This window comes from Lissotriton vulgaris, chromosome 7 (assembly GCF_964263255.1).
Source record: "Lissotriton vulgaris chromosome 7, aLisVul1.2, whole genome shotgun sequence".
Classification (NCBI taxonomy): Eukaryota; Metazoa; Chordata; class Amphibia; order Caudata; family Salamandridae; genus Lissotriton; species Lissotriton vulgaris.
The window spans coordinates 1,251,571,864-1,251,594,858 of NC_141695.1; the positions used below are offsets into that span (position 1 = coordinate 1,251,571,864).

General features: G+C 45.9%; 1 protein-coding gene across 1 annotated transcript in view; it reads left to right on the plus strand.

Moving 5' to 3' along the window:
• The first annotated feature begins 1,304 nt into the window (after nt 1-1,304).
• ZNF346 (zinc finger protein 346) overlaps nt 1,305-22,995 on the plus strand; it is an 85,375-nt gene continuing 63,684 nt past the window's right edge. The window contains exons 1-4 of the mRNA XM_086931772.1: nt 1,305-1,716; nt 2,275-2,378; nt 5,846-5,944; nt 22,592-22,739. Of these exons, the coding sequence (XP_086787898.1) occupies nt 1,665-1,716; nt 2,275-2,378; nt 5,846-5,944; nt 22,592-22,739 (403 nt within the window). The 5' untranslated portion in view covers nt 1,305-1,664. The remainder of the gene's footprint in view (nt 1,717-2,274; nt 2,379-5,845; nt 5,945-22,591; nt 22,740-22,995) is intronic.

Sequence of the window (22,995 nt, forward strand, 5' to 3'; positions counted from 1 at the left end):
CGTGCTATTCGCCAGAAAAGTGCTTCAACACCCATCAGGGGTAACAAGTGCTATAAGAATGCAAATCTTTCTTCCTCTTTTATCCCTCCGCTAGCCTTCTCACTCCAAGTAACAGACTAATATCCACCACTGAAATTACCTCATATTTCACCACATTAATTCACCACTAATCCTTTATGGGCTTCCTGAATAGCGTGCTTCAACAAGCGATAAATAAATACAAACCTTTGTCCTCCTCTATCCTTCTGCTATCTTTCCAAATCCAAATAACTGACTAACCTATCCACCACTTAAAATGTACTTGCATGTTTCACTATACTAATTCAACACTAATCCTCTATGGGTCCCGGAGTAGCGTGCTACCCGCCGAAAAAGCGCTTGGATGCCTCGTCAGGGGTAGTAAGCGCTATATAAATGCAATTACAATACAATACAAAACAATCTACAGATGGATCCCAACAGATACAAGAAAGTCATCCAGGCCCTCGTCAGCAGCAGACTCGACTACGGAAACGCCCTCTACGCGGGAGCCCCGACCAAGCTCATCAAACGACTACAACGCATCCAAAACGCCTTGGCACGACTGATCCTCACCCACGCACACAAGGCACTCCACAAGACCGGCCCAGCCTACCTCAACAGAAGGCTCCCGCCAGCTACGTTCTGCCGACCTCTCACTCGCCACCGTCCCGCGCATTCGAAGAACAACCACCGGTGGGAGATCCTTCTCCCACCTCGCCGCCAAGACATGGAACACCCTCCCACTGAGCCTACGACAGACCCAAGACCTGCTGACCTTCAGGAGGATACTCAAGACCCCCCCCCCCCCAGAGCGCCATGAGACCCTCACGGGTATGTAGTGCGCTTTACAAATGATTGACTGATTGATTGATCTCAGTACACAGCCCAAGGGCCAGGCGCAGCCCTAGGGCATAAATACAGGCAAAGTGATCGCTCATGGTCACTCTGCGATACCCCAGTTGAACTGCCGAGTCTTTATCCATTCAGCACAAATATTTGCGTTGCGGCTTTACCTTGCACCTGGCCGAACACCACAGTAATATTAAAAATAGTTTTACATGAATGTTCTAGTTTGTGGTTGCTCCGTTTGCACAGTATTGGCTTACCTACCTTGCCATAAAATCCTTCCACTTTTTCGTCACAGAATGTTGCTACGGAAGTACAAGCACCACAATGCAAACAAAGCTACTGGCGTAAATGTTGAAAAAAAACTCTATCTACACGTCTTTTAATTTTCAAAAGTGGTGTGACTGTCATTAGGATCACCTAGGCAACGCATCTCCGGCTTTTTGTCCTTTGGCAGCCATGTTAGAAACAGGCAGTTAGCAGTCTCTTGTAATTGCCCTGGATAAAACTAGTACACGAGAGATGGGAAACGAACGACCGCTCTTGTAAAATCTGAATAACATCACGGCGGTCGCATTGAGTGCCTGAAAATATTCGCAAGAGGGATACGGCCGCGCATCCTACCTACGAGTAAACTCCGACCAACGCCAAAATGTGAAGGAAGTCTACAGTGCATGCGTTGCGTGCTTTACTTCCTTTTCACGTCAGGCAGTTCAGTCTCGCGAGAATTCGATTTGCGTCTCCTCTCCGTTCTCTGCTGCAGAGTGTAACGCAGACTCAAAGCACAGAGGGAGAAAATGGCGGAACAAGAGGAGCTTGACCCTTATATGGCGGTTGGCGAGGAAGAAGGTGAGACTAGGAAGGGAAAGGCCAACGACCTAGAGTCAAGGAAAGATGACATGGGTGTGTGCGAGCTTTAGAGGTGGTGACGTGAAGGAGTAGTAGAGGAATTATTGCATAGGTGGTGAGTCTTGGACTATGGTCCAATGGGATCGACTCAGGTAGGCGACCACTCGAGATGGTCATTTCCCAACAAAAACGGAGTTTTGATTAGAGATTGTGGCCTTCTTTAACCTACCAGAAGGTGAAAAGCTGCTTGATTCAGGGAATATGGGGGCTAGGGTGAGTGTGTGGGGGGTGTAATGTCCGTTTTTCGTGTCCTCGAGCATTTCTCAGTTAATAAGCCACACTTGCTGGCGAGCATCCATTTACCTTTGTGTTTCTCTTTCGTGTCTGAACCATTCTCTTTTAAGGACTACTGTTTTAATCCAAGTGACATGCTTTGGTATTTACCCTGCCTGCACTCTCAGATTTTTCTGTGCAGAAGCAAGGCTATTGCGTCTTTCATCAATGACTTTTGGTGGTCAAAGCCCTGTAATGTTCTATTGTTATCTCTTGTCTTTTTAGTGCATCGCCTCATCCGGGAGAACAGTCATATTTTCACCGATACCCAGTGTAAAGTTTGCAGTGCCGTTCTCATCTCTGAGTCGCAGAAACTTGCGCACTATCAGGTGCTGAAGATCAAATGTAAATTCTATAATCGTTATTTAATTCGTGTTTCTACATAAAGCTTGTTCGCCATGTGCCAATGGACAAGGCTTTAGTAGCACAAATACTTGCGAATTGACCTATTTTGCGAGCTCTTGTTTATCAGCACTACTCTAGTGGTAGGATTGGGATTGTTTTCTCAGTGCCCAGGGTTTGAATGCAATGTACTTTTTTACGATTTCTGTTTCATATTCTTCTGTGTTGCTTCGTGAAAGAGTGTAAATGGGTCTGGTGGCTCAGTGGACTAATGCATTCACTGCAAGGGCATGTGACCTCATAGTCACAGGTTCAAATCTCGGCAAGTCCCCTCAGTCTTTCATCCATCTGAGGTCGATAAAATGAGTACCATTGAGATGGGTTACAATAAACATCTTGCGCTTTACAAATCCACATGTGATGTTATTTCACATATCCATGTAGCCACTGGGCTTCCAGTTAGAACGGGAGAAACCACATATTTCCTGTAGAAACTGCAGGAACAGCAATGTTTGAAAACTTAGTGACGACAAAGCCCTTTCCCATATGTAGTGTTGCATAAGCCATATGTTTTAATCTGACTGGAACCTTGCTAATTACTTAATTGCGAACATTAACCTGTGTGGAACAATACACAATGGGTACAACTGAAAATTGATTGCATTGTAGGAATATGTTTGAATTGTAAGCAAAATTGCTTGGAATGTTTAAAGGTTGATTAAAAGTGAGTAGTACCTACAACCTAAATATTCAAGACGGGAAATAAAATAATTAAAGTAGTACCATACAGATCGAAATGCCACCATGGACAACCAGACCCGCTTCCAACTGAAAAATGACGCTAATTGGTCGAACTTCGAACCCATGTCGGAAATCGAAGTCTCCAATATAATTGCAAGCTTAAAACCTTCTTCCCACACTATGGATCCCCCTCCGATCCACAATAGTAAAAAAACTCAACCACATCATTGCCCCTGTCTGGACAAGAATCATCCACTCCTCTCTCCCTTCAGGTTGTGTCCCATACTCTCTTCAGCTGGGACAAATCACACCCTTACTCAAGAAACATGGGGCTGTCCCCAACTAGCTCAACAACCTCAGACCTATCTCCAACTTTCTGTTTCTAGCTAAAACTTTGGAGATGTGCGTTCTCCAACAACTTAACAAACATAGTGACAACTTCAACCTCCTCGACACCTCTCAGTTGGGTTTCAGGAAAGGTAGTAGCACCGAAACAGCGTTGCTCAATATTGCAGATGATATCCTCAGAGCCATAGATGAAGGTACTGCCTCCTCATCCTTATTGACTTAGCAGCATTTGGCACAGTAAACCATCAAGCTTTACTTGAGAGCCTGAAGACCCGATGTGGCATTAATGGCACAGTACAAGAATGATTCACTTCCTTCCTTCAGCACCGTTTGCAACAGATTAAAATCAACTCCTGCCTCTCTGTACCAACACGAGTCAAACTTGGAGTCCCACAAGAATCGATCCTATCACTATCGCTCTTCATGGAACCCCTTGCAATTATTTTGAAACAAGCAGGGATTCATTACCACCTATATGCTGATGACACACACATATACTACAAAATCAAATCGCCCAGTGACGTCCGACACCTCAATTCCACTCATACCAAGATCCAAACCTGGTTTAACGCAAACCACTTAAAACTGAACTCGGACAAAACGGAATTAATACTGTTCTCTCAGAAAAGTTACCACCAACAAATTCAGTCTGGCTCAAGGAGCTGGGTGTTCTAAACTGCTCCCTCGTCCTATCCGACTCAGTAAAGTCACTAGGCATTACCCTGGACAAGAACTTGTCAATGAAGGACCACATAAAGAACTCTGCAAAAAGTGCACTTTACTTCCTAAAACACCTCAAGATGATCTCAAGACTATTGTACAATCCCTAGTCCGTTCTAAACTGGACTATGGAAACGCCATCCTAACAGGGTCACCAAAAGCTCACCTAGCCCCACTAAGGTCAGTCCTTAACATGGCAGCCCGACTCATAACTGATGTAAAAAGATTTGCACACATCTCACCAACCCTCTACGAACTCAACTGGCTTCCCATGGAAGGTTTATGTATTTTCTGCATCACTCGCAAGACCGTTCACACCCAGTCCCCAAACTACCTAAACAGCAAACTAGTAGAAGCAGGGAAATCCAGAACTCTGAGAAGCACCAACGTACTTCTGCTCATCCCTCCGAAACTGAAAAAGAAAAGGTCCCAGTACCGGTCCTTCTCTGGCAACATACCCAGGATGTGGAATGCACTCGTGATCAACCTCAGATGCAACCCCTCCTTCTCTTGCTTCAAAAAGGACCTGAAACTCTTTCTTCTCAACCAATACTTTACCCACCAAGGCAGCCGTCTCAGGCATCAATAGCCTAGTAGACTCCCCGCTCACTTCGACCTTCAAGGATGGTAGTTTTGTGACTGTCAGCCACCTGCGTCCTTCTCCCCTCACTGGATACATAAGTATTGTGTCTTTGCTTTTGTCTTTATGCATACTCATGTTCAGCGATGTTATGCAATTCTTTTTCTTTTCCTTTGTGTATGTAAAGCGCTCTGATACCCATGGGTCTATAAATAAAAAAATAATACAGTAACCCTAACTCCACACCTGCCACATGACAACTTTGTAACCTCTCCCATACAGTGCTATATTGATTCAGTAATAATGTCGCTAACACAATCTGAGATTGTTGGTTTTATATTATTTTGCAATTATATTTAAGTGCTTCTAAAATGTGGCTCAGCTGTGAGGTGCCAAGACTATTGGGATGCTTGCTGTTTAGCTAGCTATCTGTTACTATTTCACGAAGTGCCTCTTTGTAATATCCGTGCCAGTTCCTGCCTGAGTAGGTTGATGCACACAATAAAACACTTCAGAAGATTAAAGACCTCGGTCTTTTGGAAGCAGGGTGTTCTAATTGAATCACATAGTCGTGCACCAACAATGCATTTCAACAGCAATTTGAGGTGGCCTGTTGTCAAACAACTGCTTTATGAAATGACTTTTGTAAGCCATTTGAGCACATGCAAACACTAAATTGCCAGTCCACTGTATACTGCTACATTCAGTCCTGAGATTTCATTGACAGCGGTTTCAAAAGTCATAACTATTGTAATTTGGAAACAATATATGGGTTGGTTACAACAGTGCCCTCTTCCTTGTGTGCAACACTTTATAAACCATAGCAGCAATATAGTTAACAGAATGTCCCCATGATTTGTACACCATATCTCCCTCCTCATATCAGCAATTTTCAACTTGCCTGCCAAAGCAAACAATCTTGATCCAAATAATGTTTGTGGGAAAATAATTTGCTGTTTTAGACTGTTCTTTTACGTGGGTTGAATCCTTCCTAGATGTAATAAAAATGATACTTTTTCCCTAACTGCTGTTTCTAATTAGCTGACTGTCGTCTTTTCTTTCTAGAGCAAGAAGCATGCAAACAAAACTCGAAGGTATATGGCCCAGCTCCAGGAGGGTGAATCATCGGCGAAAAAACTAAAAATTGATGGCTCACTTGATCTGGTAATTTTCTCTTGGGGGGGGGGGGGGGGGGGGGAGGAGGAGGGCAGGGATGGGTATTGTATATGCCAGTCACACAAAACTACTGAATATTTTGTTGATGCTTACATATAAAATGTTGCTGTTTCTTCAGTTGTAAAAGGAGATTGGCAACTTTTTCTTTCTCAAATTGAAATTTTGCACTTTTATCTAGTGAATGGGTGGCTGTTCTGCATAGCTATTGACTAACTTTCTTTGAGCGCATGCAGATGACTGGTTAACCTGTGCTGTGTCAAAGTAACCTCCTGGCAACTCAATAATTTAAATCCGTCAAACAAGATGACTTTTAGTTCAATACGCTATTTTAAATTAATTCTCAGAACAAACACGGACAGAGAACTTAAAATTCATTTATCCCCAAACACTGTGGTCTACACGTCCTGGGACTCGCAATTCTGACATGATCATTTTGAAGGTGCAAAAAAGTGAGTAGTGGGATGCTTCAGTTAATGCTGGCCACTAGTAATTACTTGGGATGTATTCCAAGCCGTTCTTTAGCTAGTTAGTGCCACCACAGACTGGCACCAACAATGTTATTAAATCTTGGCCCTGGTCCATCTAGAAATGACAGGCAAGGCCTCTTCTGAACAGATACACAATTCAAATCTTTATTTGCCCAATAAGTTAATACCATTGCGATGATAAAATAACAAGCAATGGCCACGCCAATAGGTCTCTTATATGCAAAAGCGATTTACTTTGCCATTGTATTTTACCTATGTTGTAAACCAGTGTGGCTGCTGTTCAGCATGGCTAAAAGTTAGTGCCGTAAAGGACAGTTGCGTGGAGTTGCAGAGAAGGTTGTGTATTGGAGTGGCATAGTGTGGAATGGTGTAGGGTGGGATTTGCTCAGACTGTTGCATAGAGCGCAGTGGCATTGAATTCCTCGGCATACAGTGCAGCGTGGTCGAGTGGAGCAGAGTGGCGAAGAGCGGAGTGGGCATGGTATGGTAGTGCACTGCCATTTCAGACAACACCTTTGCAATTGTAATGACCATTTAAATTTGCACAGACAAAGTTTTACTAATCAAACTATGCAAAGAGCCAATGAAAATCTGTGGAAATTGCATCACATAGTATAATGATTTGTTTTGATCATATTAAAGCATTTGTTTCGAACGCACTTCAGAAGTAACAAAAAAAGGTGCTTAATTTGTGTCCCTAATTCTGATATATTCTGAAATACATAGACATTTGATTTAAATGTTGTCAAGTGCTTAAAAACCCTCTTTCTTACCCCAAATATCCAGCAAGATTGTCACACACATCTTCTTGCTTTGTAGTCCGAAAATGAAAAGTAAACACCTGCCCTCAGAAGCCGGCGCCTGACATTTGACCTCGGTCTATGAACGCACAGCATATATGACAAGATAAGAACAAGATTTAAAGGCCTGTTTACAGAAAGCGAGATCGTGGGGGAATAGAGTAAACAACATTTACGCACTAGGAGGAACAAACTGGACCTGGCGAGCCTAAAGCAAATAAATCCCAAAAACATGAATTACAAACCAAAAGCTAATGGTGACCAACTGGTGGAATGCGTTCCTAGGCCACCTTTATGAAAGTCCCGAAGATGTCTTTAGCAAACCAGATAGCTGCACTTGCTGGTAGGCTGAAAGTTCTCCGGGAAGGTTTCTATGCCATATGCTAGCGAAGGCAGAACATTTGCTTTTATTGCTGTCACCAGAGGCTGCCTAGAGGGGCTCTGTAATTTAGTTGCCAGGATCTGCGGCAGCGGTTTAGTTGTATCCATCCTGCCCCTGGATTGATTGGTTTTGTCAAATCTCGTTATTCTTAACATGGTGATATGCCACATCTCCCTCTTACTATACATGGTTGCTGTAATTTCTTGGACTTCTAAAACCACTACATCTCCAGTTCACACGCATTTAAAAAAAAAATGAAGATATGTTTATACTGTATTTGGATTATCAGTTGTCCATTAATTGGAGAACACATTACTTTGTTTTTACAGTGCAAAGGACATGCTACATATGTAAATGCACTAATTCAATTGTTGCAAATTCTAATGAAATCAGGATTCATTTTTAATACTTAGACTAATATATACAGAGGCGTTGAAAAGCAAAACCGTGACAAGAATAAGAGTTCACAATTTTAGTATGCCTGAAATTGGTCGTGGACTCTAAAAGAGTTCTGGTCGATAGCATAACTTTTTGCGTTTGAACCAATAACCATGTTAAAGATGACATTCGCATAAAGTCGGATGGAGACTGTTTTCCTGCTCTGTATCCACAGGTTGCACTCGTTTTGTAACCACTGTGGGCTACATACCAGATTTTTAGGTCTCGCCTACCAATGCTCTTGCGCATTGCTGGTGAGAGATATAGAGGGGCACCAGAAAATCCTACCAAGAGGGCTTTGGAATGCGGATTATGGCCAGTGCATGTGCGACGGGGGCGCGCTCGCCATTTGCTCCACGCCCCCCCATCAAACTTGAAAGGAAGCCACTCGCACACCACCATTTGTCTGAGCCTCTGCTCTCCCGCCACAGCAATTCCGAGAGCTTGTTTCGCTTGTTTCAGAGCAGCGTGTCACCATCAGCTATTGATTTTTTTGGTCTCTTTGCTAAGTGCGCCCTCTACTAAGTGGCTCTCTGTTTAGTGCACGCTCTCATCAGCTCGTGTGATCTCCTGGCACTGCCCCAACGCTCTTTCACCTGCCTTGTTTTAAATGCGAAACACAAAAGTTGATGGACGGAATGTTGCACAATGGCAAAACATTCACCCCCAGTCACAGATCTGGGTTTAATCCATTGTTATTTTGCTCACCAAGCCACCCCAGTTCGGACATGGCCATATGCAAATCAGTTTTGGCCCTGTGCCTCAAGGGAACAGTCCAGCCCGAACTGCCAAGCCATGTCTTTCCTTGGCCGGAATCAAGCATCCTAGGACCGCTTTCTGGCTATCAGCCGTCTTCAGCCAGGATAGCTTGACTCCAGTGGCTTAGTGAGCAAGGGACCCACGTCTGGGCATACCCTTCCCACATAGGGTGAACAGCAAAACACACCAGTTGATGGACGGAATGTTGCACATTAGCAGACCATTCACCCCCAGTCACAGATCTGGGTTTTATCCATCATTATTTTGCTCACCAAGCCTCTCAGTAGGGCAGTCTCAAAAGGGCGCATCATTTCAAACCCCCCCCCCCTCCTGTAACCTTTTCTTTGTTTCATTGCAGCAGTGGCACGTTGTTCATGTTTTTCTTTTAGGCAACATCTCCCTTCCCTCCCCTCACTGAGTCTCTTGAACTAACAGCCAATCAGCCCCTTCCAGACACGAGTCCTATTTTTACTTTCTTCCCAGCAATATTATGCCCACTAGGTGTTAGTTTGAGAAAAGCCTACAATTGCCTTCTTTAAAACCTTTTTTTTTTTCACAGACGACCTGCTGGAAATGTTATGCAGCAGAATGAACTTGCTTGAGTGCAAAGTCTTCTTACTGTAGAACCTAATGTGTGTTTTCACCTCCCCTAAGTCCTTGATCAGGACACGGGGCTGCAACCATGCGATGTGTTTATCTTATTCACAAATGGCCGCTTGAGGCCAAAGTACGCACACCCTCCTCTATTAATGGGTTCTATTACACAGCCTGTAAAACGCGGCAAACAATGCCAGTGGGAAGGAATACAGTTGAGTCGGGAAACTGTTCCACATGCGGTTTTGGTATTCTGAAAATACAGCCTAAGTACGAGTGCTATTTATTAGTTTATAAGTTGCGACGAGCTTCATGGTGGAGAAAGTGTATGCATGTTTTCATTGAAAAGACAAACTCCTATATATTTTTGAAATACAAATATGGTCCCTGGATCGTTGGCCTCGTAGGAAATACTTTACATAGAAATGCACTGCAATTACATATTTGGATGCGAAAAGGACACATTTATAGCAAATAAGCAACGTTCTTAACTGGAGTGGACCTAAAGTATCAGGGTCATTTTGTACATTTTTTAGGTCTCGCCTGCCAATGCGCTTGCACATTGCTGACAAATTATAGTAAGTGGAAAAGAAAAGTCTACCAAAGCGGCTATGGATACCATACAGTTCATGTGAGACAGGCGCGTGCACGCCAGCCACATAACATGCCACCATTTGTCTGTGCCTCGCATCAGACTTCAAAGGCTGCCGCTCCCCCGCCCCGCATCAGACGTCAAAGGAATGCGCTCCCCCGCCACAGCAATGCCGAGAGCTTGTTTTTTTAATGTGCGCGGACCGATTTTTAATCCCCCTCCAACTTCACCCTCCATCACTCAGGGACGCCACCATATCACTCTGGGACACCACCACATCATCACTCAGCACCACAACAGCACTCAGCACCACAACAGCACTGTCCTTGCTTTCTACAAACAAGCATTGCCATAGCCAATAGGACTTGCATTAGGAAAGTGTAAGCTATTGGTTTTTGAATAACAATGCTATTAATTTGTATATTTTTAAATCCAACACATTAAAAAAAATGTGTCAATTACAATACCAATAGCTCACACTTTCATAATATGAGACCTATTGCATTGCAAATGCTTGTTTTATCTTGCGCCATGTCTCCTTTAGATAGGGCGGATGTAGTGGCGTTGTGCTTGCCTATCCCTCACTTCATAGAAGCGAAACCTAGTGATTTGGCTTAGATCTCTTTTTTTTTTTTTTTTTTCGTGAGCACAGCTTTTTTGGCTGGTTAAGGCTGATATCCGAGTCTTGCCCCAGGGTTTATGCGGGGGTCCCAACTGTATGTATCATTGCTGAGGCACAGCCACACTTTGAGGGTCTCTGCTTTGAAACAATGTTTGCACTTAAAGTATCCATTCACATTCAGTTGATAGTAATTCAATTGCACTTTAATTACTGTTTGCAACTGGATGGTGCTGTTTTAAGATTTGTGCATAGTTTAAAAGCAGTACCTGGTTGTTTACTGCATCTGATGTTTCAAATGAAGTTGTTTTCCGGAATAACCCTGGCTCCGGGATTAGTTGTAAGCAATTTAAGCTGAACTGGAATCCTCTTCTTTGTAATATTATTTTGTTGTCTTAAATAGAAGGCCAGTGTGATTGGCCTAGTTTGTATAAGGCCAGTGTGATTGGCCTAGTTTGTTTACATTAACCCCATAACTTCTAAGGCTTTTTATTTTCCACCACCTGTGCTGAGCCCTTATTAGGGTTGAGAACGGGTAAGGCAGCGCTCTCGCTTGCAAAACACAATTTATAAAAAACGCTTGGAGCCTGCCTAGCGTTTACCATTGGTTGATTTCAGTGTCACTACTTCTTTGCTGTCCCCTAATTGTACAGCGCAGGACAGACTTCTCTTCCCGTTTCTAAAGACGCATGGATCAAGAACAGCTTGATCCTTAATTTGTGGTTCGCCGCTGCGAGATTTGTGATTTAGGCCCTTTTTAGGTCTCGGCCTAGCAAAGGTTGCGCAGTCTCGCTGGCGAGAAATTTAGTTTTCAGTAGTGGGGCTTGAACCCGCCCCTCTTCTCCATTGGCTGGCTTCCTAAACGGAAGCCAGCCATTGGAGGAGAGGGGCGTCACTCCGTTCAAGCCCGGATTCGCGGGGTGTTTTTTTAGGTTCTTTCTCTCCTCTTCCCATTTGCTGGAATTTTACATTCCAGCCAATGGGAAGAGGAGAGAATGAAAACCACGCCCGAATCTGAAAATGACGGGGCTTTCTCCGAGGCATTCCTGCTAATGCCTCGGAGAAAGATGGTTGGTGTATGGCGTGCCCCCGACACCTCACCCCTCAACGCACAGGAACACAGGCATAATGAGGCCGGAACATACAACACAACAATAAACACCATACACACTTAAGTATTTTGAACTGTCTGTGGCTCACTGGTTAGAGGCGGCAGACCCGAGAGCAGAGGACGGCCCGGGACCAGGGTTCGATTCCCGGCGCGGCAGGTTTCTGGACCAGGGCCAGCGGACTTGATAATTCTCTCGCCTTGGTGCCCACTCTGATCAGCGATCACACTCGGCAACTCTGGGCATTAGCTTGCCTCATCTTCACTAACGGCCCCACCAGACCGCCGGGGATGCCTGGTCTCACCCTGGAGATACCCATTAAGGGACCATCTCTCAGGGAAGCCAGGAAGGGTTTCGCAGCGGTCGAAGCGCCTTGGGACCCTACGGGTAAGTAGTGCGCTATATAAATGCCTATACATACATACATACATAGCACCAACCATTGACAAGGGATTCCCAAACAGCCAGAAGTCCTCAATAGACCAGTGAAACGAAAATGAGCAGCAGAGAAATGAAATCTAGCGTTGCTCGGGTGGGTAGATAAATGAGGGAATCCTGTGTGTGTTGCTGGCCGCTGCAGTCACATGGCTGGGGAGAGTGGCGAGTAGTCTCCTTAACAAGACATCCACTCTCTCGCAACATCCACTGCTTTGCCGGCCCGCTCAGACCGGATCTACTCCCTCTACTGAGGCAAGTCGTTCGCCCTGCCACAAGACACCCACTTCAGCACTCTTGCCTGCCGCCGACAACGTACCCTGGCTGTCCTGCTTCGAGTCAGGCCACGCCTCACAGCTGGAACTGCACTATGCTATCTCCAAACTACAACCCTTATTCCCTTACCCAGTCATCCCATAAAGGGGGGACTGTAACGCACCACTTTTTTTTTCTTCTGCTACATAGACTCTAGCTAACGGTGATTGTATCGGTGCAAGGACTGTAAGGTCTTTTTTTTAAATTGTATTTTTCGGTGTCGTTTTCTGTGTGTTTAGGTTTGCTGTAGCAGCCTAACTCTATTGGTTCAGTCACGCCCTGCACTACCCAGCTAGGCCAGTTTTCTTGAACGCGCTGCTAGGAATCCGCTGTACCGTTCCTAGGGCGCTGTTGGTAACGTTTGGAATGGATCGTGCTACATTTTGGCAGTGTGTGTGGGGCTCTGTGTGTGGGGCTCTGTGTGTGTGTGTGTGGGGCTCTGTGTGTGTGTGTGTGGGGCTCTGTGTGTGTGTGTGTGTGTGGGGCTCTGTGTGTGGGGCTCTGTGTGTGTGTGTGGGGCTCTGTGTGTGTGGGGCTCTGTGTGTGTGGGGCTCTGTGTGTGTGTGTGGGGCTCTGTGTGTGTGTGGGGGGGCTCTGTGTGTGTGTGTGTGGGGGGGGGCTCTGTGTGTGTGTGGGGGGCTCTGTGTGTGTGTGGGGGGGCTCTGTGTGTGTGTTTGGGGCTCTGTGTGTGTGTGTGGGGGGCTCTGTGTGTGTGTGTGTGGGGGGCTCTGTGTGTGTGTGTGGGGGGCTCTGTGTGTGGGGGGCTCTGTGTGTGGGGGGCTCTGTGTGTGTGTGGGGCTCTGTGTGTGTGGGGCTCTGTGTGTGTGGGGCTCTGTGTGTGTGGGGCTCTGTGTGTGGGGGGCTCTGTGTGTGTGGGGCTCTGTGTGTGTGGGGCTCTGTGTGTGTGGGGCTCTGTGTGTGTGGGGCTCTGTGTGTGTGGGGCTCTGTGTGTGTGGGGCTCTGTGTGTGTGGGGCTCTGTGTGTGTGGGGCTCTGTGTGTGTGGGGCTCTGTGTGTGTGGGGCTCTGTGTGTGTGTGTGGGGCTGTGTGTGTGTGTGGGGGGGGCTCTGTGTGTGGGGGGCTCTGTGTGTGGGGGGCTCTGTGTGTGTGGGGCTCTGTGTGTGTGGGGCTCTGTGTGTGTGGGGCTCTGTGTGTGTGGGGCTCTGTGTGTGTGGGGCTCTGTGTGTGTGGGGCTCTGTGTGTGTGGGGCTCTGTGTGTGTGGGGCTCTGTGTGTGTGTGTGTGTGGGGCTCTGTGTGTGTGTGTGGGGGGGGGCTCTGTGTGTGGGGGGCTCTGTGTGTGTGGGGCTCTGTGTGTGTGGGGCTCTGTGTGTGTGGGGCTCTGTGTGTGTGGGGCTCTGTGTGTGTGGGGCTCTGTGTGTGTGTGTGGGGCTCTGTGTGTGTGTGGGGGGGGGGGCTCTGTGTGTGTGTGTGGGGGGGGGCTCTGTGTGTGGGGGGCTCTGTGTGTGTGGGGCTCTGTGTGTGTGGGGCTCTGTGTGTGTGGGGCTCTGTGTGTGTGGGGCTCTGTGTGTGTGGGGCTCTGTGTGTGTGGGGCTCTGTGTGTGTGGGGCTCTGTGTGTGTGGGGCTCTGTGTGTGTGGGGCTCTGTGTGTGTGGGGCTCTGTGTGTGTGCGTGGGGCTCTGTGTGTGTGCGTGGGGCTCTGTGTGTGTGCGTGGGGCTCTGTGTGTGTGCGTGGGGCTCTGTGTGTGTGCGTGGGGCTCTGTGTGTGTGCGTGGGGCTCTGTGTGTGTGTGGGGGGGGGGCTCTGTGTGTGTGTGCGTGGGGCTGTGTGTGTGTGCGTGGGGCTGTGTGTGTGTGCGTGGGGCTCTGTGTGTGCGTGGGGCTCTGTGTGTGCGTGGGGCTCTGTGTGTGCGTGGGGCTCTGTGTGTGCGTGGGGCTGTGTGTGTGTGTGTGTGTGGGGCTCTGTGTGTGTGTGTGGGGCTCTGTGTGTGTGTGTGGGGCTCTGTGTGTGTGTGTGTGGGGCTCTGTGTGTGTGTGTGGGGCTCTGTGTGTGTGTGTGGGGGGCTCTGTGTGTGTGTGTGTGTGTGTGGGGCTCTGTGTGTGTGTGTGGGGCTCTGTGTGTGCGTGTGGGGCTCTGTGTGTGCGTGGGGCTCTGTGTGTGCGTGGGGCTCTGTGTGCGTGGGGGGGCGCTCTGGTGTGGGGGGGGCTCTGTGTGTGGGGGGTTCTTTGTGTGTGTGGGGCTCTATGTGTGTGTGTGTGTGGGGGGGCTCTGTGTGGGGGGGGCTCTGTGTGTGGGGGGGCTCTGTGTGTGTGGGGGGGGGCTCGGGGGGCTCTATGTGTGTGGGGCTCTGTGTGGTGGGGGGCTGTGTGTGGTGGGGGGCTGTGTGTGGTGGGGGGCTGTGTGTGGTGGGGGGCTGTGTGTGGTGGGGGGCTGTGTGTGGTGGGGGGCTGTGTGTGGTGGGGGGCTGTGTGTGGTGGGGGGCTGTGTGTGGTGGGGGGCTCTGTGTGTGTGGGGCTCTGTGTGTGTGTGTGGGGCTCTGTGTGTGTGGGTGGCTTTGTGTGTGTGGCTCTGTGGGTGCAAATGCAATAGGTCTCGCATTTGCGAGCGATTAAGCTATTGGCATTGTAAATGACAATGCAATTTATTTATGTTTTAAAAACAAAAACATGTGGCGAAGAGAGATATTGCTCAGCGTTGGGGGGGCGGCAGAACTACCAACGAAGTCGCAGTGGTGCATGAATATGGACAAGATAATTATAACTGAGAGGGCGGTATACTTGAGCCGAGCGTGCCCAGGCAAATGGAATAAGGTGTGGTCCCCGTGGAATGTGTACCGTGGCGACATATGTGACCCTCTGCCGGAAGATGACCAGTTGGAATCGGATGATGAGGGGGGGGTGGAGTGAAGGGAGATGGGAGGGATAGGAATACCATACGGGTGAAAATGGGGGTGGGGGGATTGTCCTCCCTCACTTCGGATAGGGTCCTCAGACACTACATAGCAATATATACTGTCCTATGAATCTTTGTACAGCTAACCTGCACTATTACTTTTCATTGACCGCATTGTGATTTTCTGATTGTTCTTGTTATTTAAAAAAAAACATAAAACGAAACCTTACTTAATTTGCAATGTGATTTTGGCTAAATACCTTCAACTCTATTTCGTGATGTGCCTTTTTACAGTGGCAGCGTAATTACTGTGTGGACTTCATTTATGCAAGGCTATCACTGCTCTTTATTAGCGGCCGGCCCCTCTGGGTTGTAGGCGACTTGCTCTGTAACTATAAGAAGGTACAATAAAGGTTTAAAAAAAACATAAAAATGTCATGAGCAATGCCAATAGCTCTAACTTCAAGAATGCCGAGACCATTACATTGTAAATGCTTGTTCCTTTCGGACACTTTAGACCGTGTTACTTCTTTGCCCTCCCACTTCCGTGTTGCTAAACGCCACACCATCCCCACCATTTCTTTGCTGCTCACGCTGTGATTGAGGTACTTTAAAAAATGTTTTTATTGTTTACTGGAGTTGCCCCATCTCCTCCCTCCTTCAGTCCACTCCCTGCCCTCAAACAACACAATGTGGATTTGCACTATTGCTAAATATTTCGTTTTACATATGCCTATCCATCTCAGATTGCTAAATTTTACATTAAAAAAGAAAAAATCGTACTTTCAGACTTTCGCATGCATCATGACTCCTACGCACGCCTTCAAAATGATGTGGCTAGGTAGCTGCATTGCACTTTAAAAAATGGTTTGTATTAAAATGCTGTTCAGCATCAGCAACACATCATGAGCAAGGCCAATAGATCGCGAAGGTGAGACCTATTTGCTCTGCCAATGCTTTTTTTTGTGGTTCTTTTGCTTAGGCTGGCATAACATTTTTCCTCCATAATATATCCGTGATATATTTCCATCTTTCCTGGGGGTATTTTAAAGGTACACAAGGTTTGTAGATTCCCTGAAAGGGAGCGGAGAATATAGCTAAACATTTGGGGAGGGGGGCTGTGCAGAGACGTTTTTTTTTTGTCTCTGCTAAAAAATTGCATCAACAAAATGTTTGCAGTTCTAGGATCATCTATCCTCTAACGAGAACATGCTGACTTGTGTAAAAAAGGGAGCGAGCAATTTTTTAGGATCTTTTTAAGATTGTCATTTTTTTTTCTCCTACTTTTTGTGCTTGCAATCTGTTTGTGCTGGAAACTGGTGTGAAACCATGTGAGTGATCCAGAAAGCATTACATTAAAAAAATAGACCTCATTCTGAATTTAGCAAATAATTATTTGCTTAGAGCTCTTAAGGTTTTCCCAAAGAAACTAATTATTGAAATATGAAAATGAGCTGGAAAAAATAACGTTGGGGATGTTTTTTCATCTTTATATCATTTGTTACATGGTAAATTTACTAAAGTAATATCATTCTGTCCAATAGACACTTTGTGTCGATGCGTAGATTTTAGATTCTCCGAAAGCCTCTCTTGCAATAGATTGTTTTCTGCAAGGGACTTGGAGCTCGCCCATTGCTTACCATTCGTGGGCTTGTCACTTATATGCTACCTCCTAATTGGGCATAAAGTGCCGTCTTCCCTTCATCTTCTTTTGTCTAGAGCATGAACCAAGTCCTGATTGCTTCATCTTGATTAGGGTCCTTTCACTGCTGGTGCTGTGAATGATGTACTATTTTTCTTTCCAGCCAATGCATCATTAGTGTTCTCTTCAATTCTCTCTGTGCCACCACCCCCTCGTTGTCTGTGTTGCCCCGCCTGCTATAAGAATAAGAAGCACTATGACACTGGTTTCTATAACTAAGCCATGCTTCTGTAGAACATGGCTATAAGACATTGGCAAGCCAACAGCTCTTACATAGGCAGGACCTATTAGCTTTGCTAATGCTTGTACATCTATTCATAAGATAAAATCTAATGAATTAAAAACATATCCAGGAAACCAACGTATTTCTGAAATGTACACAATATACTGTTTAGGAATAGTGGTTATTGGTAAATCTAAATTTGGAGCAACCCATGCTATCGTAATTCAGAGGGCATTTTAGAAAACGTCTGATCTTGCACACAGGCCAAACAGTCAGAGAAATGGTGTTAGTGATAACAAAACAAATGTTCTACTGTTTCCAATTAGCGTGGCCGTGCGCACTTGTTGACATTCCTCTACTCTTGCTCCCCTGCCTGTCTCTCCCTCCCTTGTTTTTTAAAAAGCACAGCTCTTCTGCCGGGCTTCCCTTCCCTATTCCCTCTTGTCTCAGCCCACAGCAGGAGGCGCACACAGCATGTTTCTTTAAAGACTGCTTTCCATATCTTTTACATGTCCATGACCTGTCTTTTTGAAAGTTAAAGATAAATACATATAGTGTTTTAAACATGTTAGGAAAAGAGCGCCAATAAATAAATAAACCTAATTTGAACTGTCTATATTATAGCAAGTGGGTTAGTTTTAATTTTGTTTTATTTGGGAAGTGCACGACTTTCCAGACAAGCCCATTTACTTCGCAACCCCCGCAGCCCCTTCCTTCCCTCTCCCAGCCTGGAAGCTGTAGATTTATATGTGGCAGGGATGCATATTTGGTTAGGTCCCCGGTGCCCTGCAGCTCGCCTCATGGGTGCTGTTTTGCAAGCTCGGGCTCTCGCTATTGATCATCTTACTGATCAGATGGCTTTTTTTCCTTCTGTCCCTCTCTGGCAGTCAGCCACCCCCTTCAGCTAAAACCCAATCTCTGATAAAGTACTAATAGCTAAAGCACTTGCCCTATAAAACACAACAAATCAAAGGCAGCCACGGACCGCTCCTTCCTCCAGATGAGAGCTTTCTTCGTGAACTCTGCCTTCAGGGTGTCTGTCTGCTGTGCTGGAGTCTTTCCTGGGGCAGATCCCAGTCTACTCCTCCTCGGGCTATGGGGACCCCCTCAGGCAGTTCCCGGCCACCTAAGGGGCTGCCGGGGTGCAGGAGAAAGGCTTCATGAACCCTGTCTACTACCACTAGACAGCCGGTGCAAACCTACAGACATTCTGCCTGCAAGTACGGGCGGCCGGCTTCTACCGGGACCAGGAGACCTGCTGCCAGCTTGGACAAGCCCCCACCGCACTTCAAGCCGGACTGCGCCCAGGGCAAGAACGTCTTCGGGGAGCCAGAGGAGGACAAGTGCCCCATGCCCGTCTACCCCTGGATGCAGTGAATTAATTCATGCAACAATGAGTGTGGTCCCTTGCTCTCTGCCTGCTCACACTGAAGCATCCCTCAGGCTGCTCCGTGCTCACGCCCTCTGCCTGCTCAGGCTTCTGTCCTCTGCTGCCTGCTTCATCCACCCTTACATGTACTCTGCCTGCTCAGCCCTCTGACCCCTCTGCTTGCTCATGCGTCTGTCCTCTCTGCTGCCTGCTATATTCACCCTACTCTTTCTTCCGCATGGGCTCTCTGCCTACTCAGCCCCTCTGCCTTCTCAGTCATCCGTGCTCGCTGCTGCCTGCTTCAGCCACCCTGCTTATCCGTGTGGGCTCTCTCCTTGCTCATTGTTTTATCCTCCCCTGCTGCCTACTTCATCCACCCTGTTAATCCGTGTGGGTTCTCTGCCTGTACAGTTCTCTGGCCTCTCTTTCTTTAGTTTTCTGTCCTCTCTGCTGCCTGCTTCATCCACCCTGCTCTTCCGCATTGACTCTGCCCGCTCAGGCTTCTGTCTTCCCCGTGCAACCAAAGAGAAGTGGGTCGCCTGCTGCACCATGTGTTGTTGCGGCACACTGTTCTGCACATGAACATGAGTTATTTTAAAAGCAAATGTGATACATTATCTACTCAAACTGTGGTATGTCTCTTGATGTGAAGGGGCAAGCATGTTGCATGATTGTGTATGCAAATTGATGGTGCCTCTCTGTAAGGGGCAGATTAATACTATGAATTGGAATCTCACTTGAAATGCAGAGGTCCTTATCGACTACAACATCAGCACTTACTTCACCAAATATGATCTCTTTGCATACCAATTAGGGCACAAATTTACACAGAAGTCATGCAACTTAAAACACTTAAAGTTGCTGCACTGCGTAGCCTAAAAGGGAGAGCAGAACAATGCCATATCTGCTAAGATGTGATAGTATTCTGCTCTCTTCATGCATTGGCAATTTTTGGCTTCTGTGAGCCAAGGCAGACGCCCTTCGCCATAGTGCTAGGGTGTCTGCACTGTGGGAAGCCTAGGTTTTTGTACTGGAAGGGTCCCTTCCAGTACAAAAACTGTGATTTTCATGTGTTTCCCACTTTGAATGCGTGTTGTTCAATGTAGCAAACGTGCAGAGCGGGAAAAACAAGGGGAAATGAAAATATTTCCATTGGTACGCCCGCGTTCAGGAGGTACGGGATTTTTTGCAAATCCCTTTCTGCATTCCGTTGTAGATAGCGGTTCGCATCAAAACCCATAAGTGGTTGCATGGGAGCTCCCATGCGTACCCATGGAATGCCCTTTTGACTCAAAGTAACTCCTGGGAGCCTGTTGCACAGCTTTACGTTTCTTTGGATTGCAATTCAAAGCAAAGCGGGATTTGCTTTGCGTTGCAAGTTCCACCTTCAAAGGTTTGCGTCACATTTGTGTTTAAAACAAACCCAGCAAAAAGTGTTTGTATAGCTGGGTCGCATTTTGAATGCAAGGAATATACTTGCTTTTCATTATTGAAATACATAATGATTAGTATTATAAACTACTTATAATTTAGTTAGCCATAAATGATTTATTTAACATTATTTACCTAATTGAATTATCCCTATTTGCCATGTTCTTATTTCACTCGTATATGCAGCAACTCCTAAAGAAAAGAACATTCTATTTATACAGACATTCTGTAAACTTATTTTTTGTTGTTGCAGTCGTTTACTTTTTCATGTACATTTCTGCTCTCAAATGCCTTGGGCGGTGGAGGTATAGGAGAGTCAGCAGTTCTTTTTATTGCTCATGTCTTTGGGTTAACAAAATATAGCTTAGTTTAAGAGGCAGCCAGTGGTGACCAATCAAAATAGATCTCAAATTGATATCAACACCGCGTCACGGGTTTCAAGCGCTATATACATGTAACACTTTCTAACAGTCTAAATTTGGCTAAAGGTAATAACTTTCATAATAAACAGAGTGAAATAATGCTTCAAAGAAATTGTACCTAAAATTTCACAGTAGTTAAGGACTGCATCACCCAGTGTACAGTAACTATATAGCTCTTCAATTCATGGCGGCAGAGCACCAAGGATAATGTGCTTCATGGCTAAATACTTATAAGGTCCCAAAGGCGAGACCTATTGGCTATGCCAATGCTTGTTTTTCTTCTCCTTCCTTTAACCCAGACACCCCCTGCAAACCTCAAACCTTGGCTAAAGAAACACATTTTACTCCCATTTCTGCCAGGGAAAGTTCCAGAACCTACACATCTCTTACCACCAGCGTGCCTCCGTGCTCCCTCGGAAACCATTCGACATACAGATTTGTGATGCTCAATTTCCTCAAGAAAGCATTTATCCAAAAAAAAAGATGCTGTCAATCAGTACAAATTAGCAATATCGACCATACTTCCAGCAACTGCTGTGAATGGGGTAATTTGTAACTAACTAATTTAGGAGGCTGTCAAGTGGGCACTCTTTGCCTGAACTCAATGCGGTACATACCTGCTCTCTCTAATCTACTTAGCCACTGGCTCTCCACTGCACAGATTGCGCTTGCAAAGGCACATCACGACTACCATGGCCAAGGTACTCCGAATCACTGGAAGATGAGATGTCATTAGAAAGAACTTCGACTGAAAAAGCACTTAAAGTCTACTCACTGACCCTCTCCCTGAAATGCTGGCTCCGTATCAGTAAAGCTCTCTGATACCCAGGGGTCTAGCGAGTGCTATGTACAACTTTATAAATAAATAAGACCCTGCCTGAGACATACATGCCAATATTGTTAGAAAACCCTCCCCCACCCACAGCAGAATCCCTGTTCTTGGGTGGTCTTATGTGATTGAATAGCTTTAAAAAGCATTTCTGAGAAGGGAATTTAATGTGGCTCTCCTGCTGATGATCTTGAGTACAGGTCGTGATAGGGCAGACGTTGCAATTTTATTCGAGTATCCCTCATCTAAGGTGTCAGCAGCATTCATAGGAAAAGGCACTATGATTTGCTGAGAGGATCCAAGAAATGTGGCGGCAGGCTCAATCTTATTGGGTAGACCATGTCTTTACTCCTCACCTTAACTTCCCTGTGCCTACGGCTGAGTGCAGGTATTGAGTTTGTGTGACCAGGTTGAGGGAAGAGCCTAGGAGTACAGGGTGAGTGGTTTGCGTGGCTGCATGTTTATGAAGTATGTGCCTTCAAGACTGCAGGATGAGCAGTGTACATGAATTTAGGATGTTACTACATATGTCCAGGATGAAGCAATCGTCTGGATGAGTGAATTGAAGAGGAGTGTTAACAGGGGTTAAGTTTAAATAAGTCCCAACACTGCTTACAATGGCCTATTCTAATCAGCTACATAATAATGCACTCCTAGTTATTGCATCAGTGAAGTTCATGGCATTGTGGAGTGGAGGCAATTGTATTTACCATGGTTAATTTTTGTTGATTTTGGACATCTATTCTTACAGTCCTATTATCATGTATTGACATTTGAACGAGCAATAAAGCCAACTAGGCTACAAGTTTATAGCTCTTTAAGTTCTAGTTGAAATCTATAGCTAAGTTGGCTTAAAGTAGAATGTTTGATTAAATGTTGGCATTGTGCGCTGGATCTTTGCAACTATTACAGATTTTCAAGTTGCTAATGCCTTACCAAAACCCTTTGTTTCAGTTGGGGTGTGTAGGCCTGAACAATAAACTGATTGCTTTACACGTGGCTTGTGTGGCCTATAAAACATTCTCGATTACAAACATTTGTGTTTCACATTTGTGTATTCTGTGGCTATAGTGCTGAGCCCAGAGAAGTAGTGGGAGCGATGAGCCATGTTAAATCATGGTAGTACTTTGTATTAGATCTAGGAAAAATAAGCTCCATGTTTAGCAAAAAATATTATTTCCCAGCCTTTAGATGATCAGAGTCCTCTTAGTTTATTGCATTTTAAATCGTATTTTTGTGATAATAGCCACTCTTAACATATTCCATTTGCGTCTCCAGTCGACTAGCAATGGTGCAGAAGACCGGAACAAGTGTTGCCCTATCTGCAACATGTCCTTTTCTGCTCCTGTGGTGGCTGCTTCGCATTATGAAGGTAAAACGCATTCGAAGAATCTTCGGCTGAAGGAGCAAGGTCCTCCAGTGACAGGTATGTGGCCTTGGTCCTCCATGTACAGGCAAACTGGTATGCTCTAGGGCAGAGGTCTTCAAACTTTTGGTTCCCGAGACCCCCCCAGTCAAAATTTTCAGGCGTAAGGACCCCCTCCTGACAAACAATTCTAAACCTATAGGCAAAGCTACTGGAATTATGCGGCAGGCTCGACTAAATTGTATGGTAAGAAAAAATAAATAATACTATGTGATGCCGCATATTTTGGGATAGTATTGCTTCATTATTTTGACAT